This window comes from Nicotiana sylvestris, chromosome 1 (genome assembly GCF_000393655.2).
Source record: "Nicotiana sylvestris chromosome 1, ASM39365v2, whole genome shotgun sequence".
In the NCBI taxonomy this organism is placed as follows: Eukaryota; Viridiplantae; Streptophyta; class Magnoliopsida; order Solanales; family Solanaceae; genus Nicotiana; species Nicotiana sylvestris.
In genome coordinates, this window is record NC_091057.1 from 74,489,095 (window position 1) to 74,501,971 (window position 12,877).

General features: G+C 39.2%; 1 protein-coding gene across 1 annotated transcript; it reads right to left on the bottom strand.

Annotated features, from left to right (window-relative positions):
- Positions 1-10,966: 10,966 nt before the first annotated feature.
- Positions 10,967-11,482, bottom strand: LOC138871448 (uncharacterized). The gene is made up of 2 exons (XM_070149328.1): positions 11,375-11,482; positions 10,967-11,191 (listed from the first exon to the last, which is right to left on the bottom strand). Exons 1-2 carry the CDS (start codon positions 11,480-11,482, stop codon positions 10,967-10,969), a joined length of 333 nt encoding a protein of 110 aa, XP_070005429.1.
- Between the last annotated feature and the right edge of the window lie 1,395 nt (positions 11,483-12,877).

The following is a 12,877-nucleotide window of genomic DNA, read 5'->3' on the forward strand; positions in this document are numbered from 1 at the left end:
CCTAACTGAGAGTTTAAGTTGTAAAATTTGGGCCATAGTCGGAACAGTGTAAAGACGGCCTCGGAAAGGAAATTCGTTGGTTCCGTTAGCTCCGTCGGGTGATTTCGGGCTTAGGGGCGTGTTCAGATTGTGTTTCAGAGGTCCGTAGCCAATTTAGGCTTGAAATGCCGAAAGTGTAGATTTTGGAAGTTTCCGGTTTGATAGTGAGATTCTGATATAAGGATCGGAATGGGATTCCGAAAGTTGGAGTAGCTCCGTAATGTTGAATGTGATGTGTGTGTGAAATTTCAGGTCATTCAGACGAGGTTTGATAGATTTTTTGATCGAAAGCATAATTTGAGAGTTTTTGGAGTTCTTAGGCTCAAATCCATGGTTAATTCGATGTTTCGATATTGTTTTAGATGTTTTGAGGATTGGTATAAGTTTGAACAGTGGTATAGGACTTGTTCGTGCTTTTGGTTGAGGTCCCGAGGGCCTCGAGATGATTTCGGATGGTTAACAAAAAGTTTGGAGTTGAGAGTTTGTAGTTGAAGCTACAAGTCTGATGTCATAACCGCACCTGTAGCTTGGGGGACCGCAGGTGCGAGACAACATAAGCGGTAGAAGAACCCGCAGAAGCGGTTTGAGGCAAAAAGGGAGTTGACCGCCGATGCAGTCAGGGCACCGCATCTGCGGTACCGCATCTGCGGTAAGGTAGTCGCAGGTGCGGAAAGACCCCTTTTAATGAAATGTCACAGATGCGACCGGGTCTTCATAGAAGCTGGATCGCAGGTGCGGTCTCAGGACCACAGATACGGTTTCACTGGTTAGAAAAGGGGCAGAATCGAGTGTTTAGTTCAAAACTTGGAAAAATTGATTTGGGAGCGCGAGATTGGCGATTTTGAGAGGGATTTTCACCTGGGTGTTTTGGGTAAGTAATTCTTACTCCGTTTTGATTAATTTCCACTAATCTATGCTTAAATTCATTCTTTAAATATGAATTTGGGGTGGAAAAATTGGAGAAAAGTTGGAAAAGTTCTTAGACCTAATATTCAAGTTTGGATCACGATTTTGATGTCGGACTGAAGTAATTTTGATATAAATAAACTCGTGAGAGTATGAAAATTCTGAAAATGTAAATTTTACCCGATTCCAAGACGTGGGCCCGAGGGGCGTTTTGGTCATTTTACCTATCTCGCGTATTAGCTTAGAATTTATTTGTGGAATCAGTTACTTGAAGTGTTATTTACATTAAGCAATTGAATTGAATAGATTTGGGCCATTTGGAGTCGAGTACTTGCGCCAAGAACGTGGTTTTGGGTTGATTTTTGAGCTGGTTCGAGGTAAGTGGCTTGTCTAACCTTGTGTGGGGGAACCTCCCCTTAGGAATGGTATTGTTGATATTTGAAATGCCATTTACGTGAGGTGACGAGTGCATACTTGGGATAATTGTTGAAAATCCTGTTTTCATTAAGTAACTTAAAGTTGTGTTTTCCTTTCCTGTTTATTCTACTTGTAATTAAGCCTGCTGCTAGCTTAGGTAATCATGTCTAACTGCTTTAATGTAAGCCTCGGGAATTTTGCTTAGTAATTTAAGATTTCGTGGTGCCAAGGTAGGCTAATTATTTTATCTTGCGTGCAAATGAGGATTAATGATATTATGGATATCATTTGGATATGGTAATAAGTGTATAAGTCTTATTATAATTTATTTGGGGCTTAAGGAGAAGCCTAAGTCTAAGACAAGTTGGAAAATTACCAAATAGACTAAAGTTGTAAATGAGTACGCACAAGACCTCACTTTGGACAAGTATATCTATATTTATATAAGGTTTTGTGCGATGCACAACCTATCAAATTAAAGGTCATTGAGTCTAGTTTCTAACGCTTCAAACCGTTCACCATTCGGACACTCACCAGAAGTTATGACCAAATTACCAAAGCAGAGCAGAAATTTACACTACCGCGGCGCCCCATACGGCGCCTGGCACGCCGCGCCTGTAGGAATTCCAGAATGGTCCGAAATTTCAATTCCAGACATATTTTGAATAGACACCCCGAACCCCGCGGCGCCCCACATGCCGCGGCTGTACAAAAACGATTTTTTTAAGACCCGAACCCCATTTCATTTAACTCATTTGGGGTTCATTATTTTGGGGATTTCTGGAGTTTTTAGAGAGAGGGGAGAGCATATCTAGAGAGAGGAAGAAGCTCAAGTGCTTTGTTCATAAAAAAAATCCTGTTCAAGCCCTGAAATCCAACAAGAAATCCTTTAAGTTTTTTACCAAAGAGGTAAGATTTTACACCCTAACCCTTAATTTCGAATTTTAGCTAAAGGCGGGTATTTATCAAGAAAGTTTGTGGGTATTGGAGTTGTTATCTTGTTTGCATGTGTTGTCAAAAGGTGTAGGAACATGGTTGAGCTAAATGGAAAAGTATGGGTTGTGGGTTGATGAAATCTTCTATATAAGGACCATAAAGATTTAACGTTAATATGGTGTTTGATAAAATGCTCAAATGAGCTAGAACTATGAATATCTTCCTAATTTGTGTTCAATTTTGTTATGTCTCAAAGTAGATGGGCATTGCTAGAATTTCCTGAACGTTGTAGTAGCTTAAGGAAAAGCTCTTTGAGGTATGTATGGCTAAAACCCCATTTAATTAGAAATTGAGCTCCATTGGCATTTACGAAAGTGTGGTAAGATTTGAATTGGTTAATGTATTGATTGTTATTGCGCATTAACTGATTTGCAATTAACTACACATATACGTGAAGGATGTGCCTCAATGTGAGTAATGTACCATTATTGATAATTAGAGAAGTATGAAGAATACAATTATGTGTTGAAATGCTTAGGCTATAAGCCAAGATAGAAACTGAGAATTATTCATGCTAGCTATGTGCCCACTTACCTGTACTGCAACATGAATTACTTTTGTATATGCCTATGATCACAACCTGCAAGATGAATACTGAAAAGGGAAAACGATGTGATAATGGTGGCCTTGAGTGCCAAAGAATTGATATGATATATATATGAAATAAAGATTCAGATGTGATGACTAATGAGAAAGGAACAACGCCTAGATAAGGCGACCTAGCCAATCGGGTCGTGATCTGACAGCATGCCGCACACACTGTGGTAATGTGCTGATATTGAATTCCGGATAAGGGAAATGAAATAGTGATTGATATATATGCCTCCAATGAGGCAACCCAGCCAGTCGGGTCGTGATCGGACTCCACTCATAATAGCGGTGGTATTGAGAACAGTGATGGAGATATGAAAGAAATGCCCCAAACTAAGTTTTGGAAATTATATGAAGGATTGAATGAATTGTATATTTGATTTACTCATGTGATTTTCGTGTACTTGCTTGATAGTTCTTTCTAGTAAATTGGTGTTTAGTTATACATACTAGTATTATTCGATGGCACTAACGTCCCTTTTGTTGGGGGCGCTACATTTTTTTTTTATGAATGTTGGTGGCTCCATTGCGGATAGTGCCAATCGCGCATAGCGGAGTACCTTCTTCTCAAAGTCTTGGTGAGCCCCTTTATCGTTCAAGGGGTTATATTGTACATCTTCTTATTTTGGATTTTCACTTTTGAGGTATAGCCGGGGCCTTGTTGCCGGCATTGTTATCACATCTTTTGTATCCTTAAAGGCTCCGTAGATGTTTGTGTGGGTTATGCATGGGTATTGGATAGGTCAATGGACCATGTTGTAACCTTGTACTCTTGCTTTCTTCTACACTATAACTTGTATGGAATCTTGGAAGTTTAACCACGTTTTAAATGTTGTGATATAAAATGAACTAAGATGTTGAATGTACTATCTTTTCTAGTTTAAATAAAAGTAAGCATGGATTCCTTATTCCTATCGAGTTGGGTAGATAGAGGTTGATAAGGCTTGCTCAATTGGGTTCACTCGATTGAGTGCCGGTCGCGCCTTCTGAAGTTGGGGCGTGACAAACTTGGTATCAGAGCCTAAGGTTTTAAAGTGTCCTAGGATGTCTCGGAGCCATGTCTAGTAGAGTCCTTCTTATCAGTGTGTTGTCGACCACTTCTATAATTTGGAGGCTACTTGGACATTTAGGAATGTTACCCTTCTTCAACACTCCAGATCGTGCGATAAAGATTGACTATAAGATTGTCTTCTAACTCGTGCGTTGATATTCGAGATAAGTTTAAACGCTCTTTCGTCTATTTCAAGTAATGTTGTCATATGGAATGACCAATGGGAAAGGCCTGAATGTTAATGAGATGGAACGTGTATCATGTTGAACAAATTGTACGGATATATGAGATACGTACATAGTACCAGAAACATACTTTATATGAGAAAAGTGTTTAAATTGATCACCCACCTCCAAAGATACATTGACTTGATAAATGAGACGCGAGCTTATATGGCACATATTGATAGTGTGGGAAGCATGTATATGATCCTAAGGTGTAAAAGAAAAATTTGTTATATAAGCATGTGATATATGTAAGGCATGACCAGGAGAGTAATGACAAACATGTAGGTCTCTCACGGGAGACAAGAAGTCATGAAATGAGAGTCAATTTAACACATAATGAGAAGACCCTTATGCTATGAATGTTATAAGAATCCCATAAGTGTATGAAGTTGTGTTACACTCCTAAAGGATATTGACATGAGGAATTGGAATCCCAAGTCCGTGTGGCTGAATAAGAGTAGAGAACTTATGAGGTTAATACAATGCTGAATTCAATCTCCGTAATAGTCGAACATATATGTGAGGGATAGAGATATGAAACATATGTCCATGAAGTTGCTAAAATTCAAGACTTGTGTCAAAATCTGGGGCATTCTCCCTAAGTGGGGGAGGAAGGGCCATAGTAAGGCCACTTAAATACAATGAAACAAGAGTAAGACCATGTAGCTATAATGTTTGAATATTTTGTTGAAGACATGCGTAGCCTAGAAAGGTGATAATGGATAACGTGATTATCTGAAAGGATATGGTAATGATAGACCACTAGTAGCCAAAAACAAAATGGAAGATTAAGGAAGGTAAATTCTTCATACATGGCAATGTGAATGATAGGGTCAACGATCCTAGGCATGAACATATATAATATGGGATGACCAGACAATCAAGAAACTATATATAAGGTATGAGCTACCACGCTACCATGAAAGACTATACAACAAAAACTAGCCGACAAGGCATACCAAACTATACATGAGTCGACACCTGTCTATGAGCCTCTAAAGGAACATAAGTGCTGCAACATAGCCGGAACAGGGCCCCGACATACCCATAATGTCTATAACAAAAATGCATACCAAGACCAAGGCAAGTCCCGGAGAAGGGATCTCGCCAATCACCGCTGAACTGGACAGTCTACTGTGGTGGGGGAGCTGCACCTGCCTGTCTATCAGGACCTGCAGCACGACATGCAGCGTCCACAAATAAAAGGACGTCAGTACGAATAAAGTACTGAGTATGTAAGGCAAGGAACCATAAATACGATCAGTAATGTAAGCAAGGATAGAGAATATACAACCTGTAACATCTTAGTACCTCTGAGGGCTACTTACATGAAATGCATGATACATATGTATAAATACATAAACCTTTAAAGCATTCGCCTCTGTGGGCATCATCATCATCATATCGTACCCGACCATAATAGGCTCGGTAGAATCGTACCCGGCCACGTGGAGCTCGGTAGAATCGTACCCGCCCACATAGAGCTCGGTAAAACCCAACTGATCAGTGGTTGCACAATAGGTGCCGTACCCGGCCAACTATAGCCTGGCTTGGTAGAGTAAAATAGATACATATATTTAATGCATGCTCGACTCATGGAATCACATTCTAAACCTTTCGGAGTGACGTAAGGTCGGTATCCTATGTACATATTATTAGGACTAACTCTTCACTATGAACCTTATAAGAATCAGGAAGTACCAACAACATTGATAATATAAGAATAAGATAAGCAACATTAACATCAATCGTTCCATAAGAGGGAAAACAATGTAAGTACTGCTAGCTTCTAAGAGTAGGGTATCTTGGAAGATCGTTCATTACATTATGTACAATCAGAGTCGTGCAAAAGAAGGAAGGGGATGGCCTTACATACCTTGTATATACTGCCCCAATCTCAAGCTATGGAATTGTCAAAACTCCTTAGTCTACAATAAGAGAAGCGATACTATCGTTATCATTTAAGCATCATAACTATTATGTATCGATCACAACCTATTTTACGATGAAACGGACAGCACCTCCCCTATATATATGACTTCACACCATTCAAAACAGTCACCAAACAGCCGAAACAACATCAATAATAAACATATTGAGCCTCCCAAAATAGTCCACGCACAGCTTAATCACTCCATACATAAGACGACCACCGTAGTCGTGTCAAATGACCCGGAAATGTTACGAATAACTATCAACCCACAACCCTACATATATATGGTGTTTCTCCAAACCCTTCCTCCTCTAAAACTCCACAAAACAATAGTAAAATATTCAGCCCAACAGCAATGCAAAACAGTCCACAAAACAATAACATTACTACCAAGCCTTTCGATATATATTTCACAAGTTCTAGTTTCAATGGCTTAGCCGCAACTTGGATAATCTTAAATACATATAGATTAAGAGGTTCCTTACCTTTATACAGAAATAAAAACTCCAATTTGACCTTAAATTTCCATGAAATATCCCTCCAATGCTTCCACAATAACAAAAAAGCGAAACTAGCGATCAACTAGTGTTTTTCGGCACTAGAATCACTTTAGAAGGCTTGAAATCGCCTAGGATTGATATTAAGAACATGAGGGAGTATTTACAGAACATAAACCCTTTAAAACAACCTCCCACATGATCTAGAACGACACAAAAATGAGCAACAACAAGAAGAACAAGAGACTTACTAGCGCCACGGAATTCCCGACACTTGATTTGTGTTGTTTGCCTTTTTTGGGTCTTGAATCTTGAGAGAACCTTGAGAGGATGTTCCTAGGGTTCTAAGGTCTGAAAATAGTGAGAAGAAATGACTTAAAATGGGTTGGAGGCATCCTATATAGGTCCAAATATCTTAAACCGCCTTAGTGGGCCCCATAGAGAGGTGCTTGGCGCAGTCTCGCGAAAATGCGAATATCTCTCTACTCCGAGATTGTATCGATGAACGGTTTAATGTGTTGGAAACTAGACTCATAGATATTTAATTTGGTTGGTAGATCACCCCGTAATTCCTTGCAAATTAGGAGAAATGATTAGAAACATTTGACATAATGTTTAAGTAACATTATGAACCTAAGTTGAGACAACTTTTGCCGACTTTTGTTTCATAACTCGTTTGACTTCAAGACTTATGATACGGATATTATATGATTAAAATACCTTAATACATGACCTCTTGAGTGTATTAAGCACCGCTAGATTTACCTGAAAATACGAGTTACAACATCCTTGATTCATTTAACTTCTAATACTTGTTAATCACCCTTATACACTCTTGTATCACTTAAGACCAATAGGATTGACTTCTTATCATCTCAAAGATAATTCCTTCTTGGATTTATGTTAACTAATATATGGCATGAACTAATACATGTGGATATGGGTTGTAACAGTCAGGGCCCTACTGAGGTTAAATAAAATATAAGGATTTAACAATGTAGAACAAGACATTAATAATAAGTGCAACAATAAAAGTAACACAAGATAGAAAGAATAGCAACAACTACTACAGTGGCAAAGTAAACACAGAAAGAAATACAACTCAACACAGAAATAACAACCAGGGATCTCTCAGTTTCCCGAGGATCTCTTAGTATCCTCAATATGTGTGCCAGAGATCTCTTTGTATCCTGAGGATCTCTTAGAATCCTCAATATCTATGTTGGGGATCTCTCGATATCCCAAGGATCTCTTAGTATCCTCAATATGTGTGTCGGGGATCTCTTAGTATCCCAATGATCTCTTAGTATCCTCAATACATGTCGGGGATCTCTTGGTATCCCACACTACAGACCAAACCAATATATATGTGTGCAGGTGATCTCCTGGGATACCGTCCCGTAGTCCCAAAGTAAACATGTAGCAACAACACGAATCATACTCAATTATGTTCAATTTTACTCCAAGATAAAACAAGTATTTCTAACCTAGCATGCTTCACATAGTTCAAATAAGGCAGTTGAGTAAATAAAGTAATTAAATGTCACGCCCCAACTTCGGGAGGCGCGACCGATGCTCAATCGAGTGAACCCAACTGAGCAAGCCTTATCAACCGCTATCTACCCAACTCGATAGGAATAAGGAATCCATGCTTACCTTTATTTAAACTAGAAAAGATAGTACATTCAACATCTTAGTTCATTTTATATCACAACATTTAAAACGTGGTTAAACTTCCAAGGTTCCATACAAGTTATAGTGTAGAAGAAAGCAAGAGTACAAGGTTACAACATGGTCCATTGACCTATCCAATACCAATACATAACCAACACAAACGTCTACGGAGCCTCTAAAGATACAAAAGACGTGAGAACAATGCATGCAACAAGGCCCCGGCTATACCTCAAAAGTGAAAGTCCAAAATAAGACGATGTACAATATAGCCCCTTGAAGGAGAAAGGGGCTCACCAAGACTTTGAGAAGAAGGTACTCCGCTATGCGCGATCGACACTATCCGCAATGGAGCCACCTACATTCATAAAAAAAAATATAGCGCCCCCGGCAAAAGGGACGTTAGTGCCATCGAATAGCACTAGTATGTATAACTAAACACCATTTTACTAGAAAGAACTATCAAGCAAGTACAATTAAATTACATGAGTAAATCAAATATGCAATTCATTCAATCCTTCATATAATTTCCAAAACTTAGTTTGGGGCATTTCTTTCATATCTTCATCACTGTTCTCAATACCACCGCTATCTTGAGCGGAGTCCGATCATGACCCGGCCTGCTAAGTTGCCTCATTTGTGGCATATATCTCAATCACTATTTCATTTCCCTTATCCGGAATTCAATATCAGCACATTACCACCATGTGTGCGGCATGGTGTCCGATCACGACCCGATCGGCTAGGCCGCCTTATCTAGGTGTTGTTCCTTTCTCATTAGTCATCACATCTGAATCTTTATTTCATATATATATATTATATCAATTCCTTGGCACTCAGTGCCACCATTATCACATCGGTTTCTATTTTCAGTATTCATCTTGCAGGTTGTGATCATAGGCATATACAAAAGTAATTCAAGTTGCAGTACAGGTAAGTGGGCACATAGCTAGCATGAATATTTCTCAGTTTCTATCTTGGCTTATAGCCTAAGCATTTCAACACATAATTTTATTCTTCATACTTCTCTAATTATCAAGAATGGTACATTACTCACATTGAGGCACATCCTTCACGTATATGTGTAGTTAATTGCAAATCAATTAATGCGCAATAACAATCAATACATTAACCAATTCAAATCTTACCACACTTTCGTAAACGCCAACAGAGCTCAATTTCTAATAAAAGGGAGTTTTAGCCATACATACCTCAAAGAGCTTTTCCTTAAGTTACTACAACGTTCCGGAAATTCTAGCAATGCCCATCTACTTTGAGACTTAACAAAATTGAACAAAAATTAGGAAGATATTCATAATTCTAGCTCATTTGAGCATTTTGTCAAACACCATATGAGTGTTAAATCTTTATGGTCCTTTTATAGAGGATTTCATCAACCCACAACCCATACTTTTCCATTTTAGCTCAACCATGTTCCTACACCTTTTGACAACACATGAAAACAAGATAACAACTCCAATACCCACAAACTTTCTTGATAAATACCCGCCTTTAGCTAAAATTCGAAATTAAGGGTTAGGGTGTAAAATCTTACCTCTTTGGTAAAAAACTTAAAGGATTTCTTGTTGGATTTCAGGGCTTGAACAAGATTTTTTTTATGAACAAAGCACTTGAGCTTCTTCCTCTCTCTAGATATGCTCTCCCCTCTCTCTAAAAATTCCAGAAATCCCCAAAATAATGAACCCCAAATGAGTTAAATGAAATGGGGTTCGAGTCTTAAAAAAATCGTTTTTGTACATCCGCGGTGTGTGGGGCACCGCAGGGTGCGGGGCGTCTGTTCAAAATATGTCTGGGATTGAAATTTCGGACGATTCTGGAATTCCTACAGGCGCGGCGCACCGGGCATTGCGATAGTGTAAAATTCTGCGCTGCTTTGGTAATTTGATCATAACTTCTGGTAGGGGTGTTCAAATGGCGAACGGTTTGAAGCGTTGGAAACTAGACTCAATGAAATTTCATTTGATAGGTTGTGCATCGCACAAAACCTTATATAAATAGACATATACTTGTCCAAAGTGAGGTCTTGTGCGTACTCATTTACAACTTTAGTCTATTTGGTAATTTTCTAACTTGTCTTAGACTTAGGCTTCTCCTTAGACCCCAAATCAATTATAATAAGACTTATACACTTATTAACATATCCAAATGATATCCATAATATCATTAATCCTCATTTGCACGCAAGATAAAATAATTAGCCTACCTTGGCACCACGAAATCTTAAATTACTAAGCAAAATTTTATGGGGCTTTACATTCTTGCCTGCTTAAGATCATTCGTCCTTGAATGAGGATCAAGGTTCATTCATTAGCCATCCTTATTTTTACTTCTGCTTTTTCACATCATGAAATATATCAACAGCCCCGAATTTGGCTAACTCCTTAAATTTCCGAAAATTTCGCCAGAGTTTCCTTTGTAATTAGGACTATCTACCTGTCAGAGGGCCCCAGATACATATCCTAACAGCATATACATGTTCTATAGGCATAACATAACTTGTTCAACACCAACCATGGCCACATAGGCAATATATATAACCAAAATAGAATAGCTTAACATAGACTAAATCAAAAGATAAGAGTTCAGAGGAACCAAATGAATGAAAGCTATTACATAACTATTCAAACAAATATGGGTACTTCTTTCTCATTTCTTCCTCGTCTTCCCAAGTGGCTTCCTCAACCTGTTGGTTCCGCCATAACTCTTTTACAGAGGCAATTTCCTTATTTCTCAATTTCTGGACTTGCCTATCAAGAATGGCAACTGGAATTTCTTCATAAGATAGTTCTTCATTAAACTCAATAGCTTCAATTTGTACAATAGCGGACGGATCTCCCACTACCTTCTTCAACATAGACACATGGAAGACTAGATGTACCAACGACATCTCGGGTGGCAGCTCGAGCTTGTATGCCACCTGACCAATTCTCTGAATGATTTTGTACGGTCCGACATACCTCGGACTTAATTTCCCTTTCTTCCCGAATCGTATGATGCCCTTCATGGGGGAAACCTTCAAAAATACCCAATCATCTTCTTTGAACTCCAAATCTCTGCGATGAATGTTCGAATAAGACTTTTGGCAACTCTGAGCAATTTTTAACCTCTCCTTAATAATCTTGACTTTCTCCATGGCCTGATAAACGAGGTCCGGCCCTATCAATTCTGTTTCTTCAACCTCGAACCACCCAATGGGAGACCTGCATCTCCTACCATACAATGTCTCGAATGGTTCCATCTGGATACTAGCATGCAAGATGTTGTTGTAAAAAATTATATGAGTGGCAAATGGTCATCCCAACTACCCTTGAAATCAATAGTACAAGCACACAACATGTCTTCAAGCGTCTGAATAGTCTGTTCTGCTTGCCCATCGGTTTGTGGATGAAAAGCTGTGCTAAGGTTTTCCTACGTACCCAAACCTTGCTGAAATTTCTTCCAAAAGTTGACCGTGAACTGAGCCCCTCGATTTGAAATGATTGAGACTGGAGTGCCATGCAACCTGACTATTTCTTTGATATACAACTGAGCATACTGTTCCGCTGTGTCGGTAGATTTAACTGGCAAGAAGTGCGCTGATTTTGTGAGTCGGTCAACGATCACCCAAATTGAGTCGAACATGCGCGGAGTGCGCGACAGCCCTACTACAAAATCCACATTGATCATCTCCCATTTCCACATTGGAATTTCTATGCTTTGAGTCAATCCACCTGGCCTGTGATTTTTGGCCTTCACTTGTTGACAATTTGGATATTTTGCTACAAAATCCGCCACATCCCTCTTCATGTTGTTCCACCAATAAATTTCCTTAAGATCATGATACATTTTTGTAGAACCGGGGTGCACGGAATACCTGGATATGTGAGCTTCTTCCATGATCCTTTCCCGAAGACCGTCGATATCAAGAACACATAGGTGGTCTTGGTACCGTAGAGTACCATCATTAATGCCAAAGGAAAAAGATGTGGTATTGTGTTTGTGAATCCCCTCTTTCAATTGTGCTAACAATGGATCATTGAATTGTTTTTCCTTCACCTCCGCTACAAGCGATGATTCAGCCCTATTCTGTATAATTACCCCTCCTTCACTAGAGTCCGCAAGGCGAACTCCCAAACTGGCCAACTAGTAAACCTCCCTGGCTAACGGCCTCTGATATGACCCCAAATGAACCAAACTCCCCATAGATTTTTGACTAACTGCATCTGCCATGACATTAGCCTTTCCCCGGTGATAGAGAATGTCGATGTCATAGTCCTTGTGTAACCCAAGCCATCCTCTCTGTCTTAGATTCAACTCCTTTTGTTTTAAAAAAAATATATTGAAGGCTCTTGTAGTTCATAAATACATCAACGTGGACCCCATACAAATAATGTCGCCGAATCTTTATACAAAACTACCTCTGCAAGTTCTAAGTCATGTGTCGAATAGTTCCTTTCATGATTCTTGGGTTGCCTTGAAGCATAAGCGATCACCTGGCCATGTTTCATCAATAGTGGACCATCTATGTCACATTTCTCTTACATATGAC

Coding starts and splice junctions, on each gene's coding strand:
- LOC138871448 (XM_070149328.1), bottom strand. CDS start 11,482: ATGGAGAAAGTCAAGATTATTAAGGAGAGGTTAAAAATTGCTCAGAGT. Junction 11,192..11,374: donor AGTTCAAAGAAGATGATTGG/GTATTTTTGAAG, acceptor ATGTTGAAGAAG/GTAGTGGGAGATCCGTCCGC.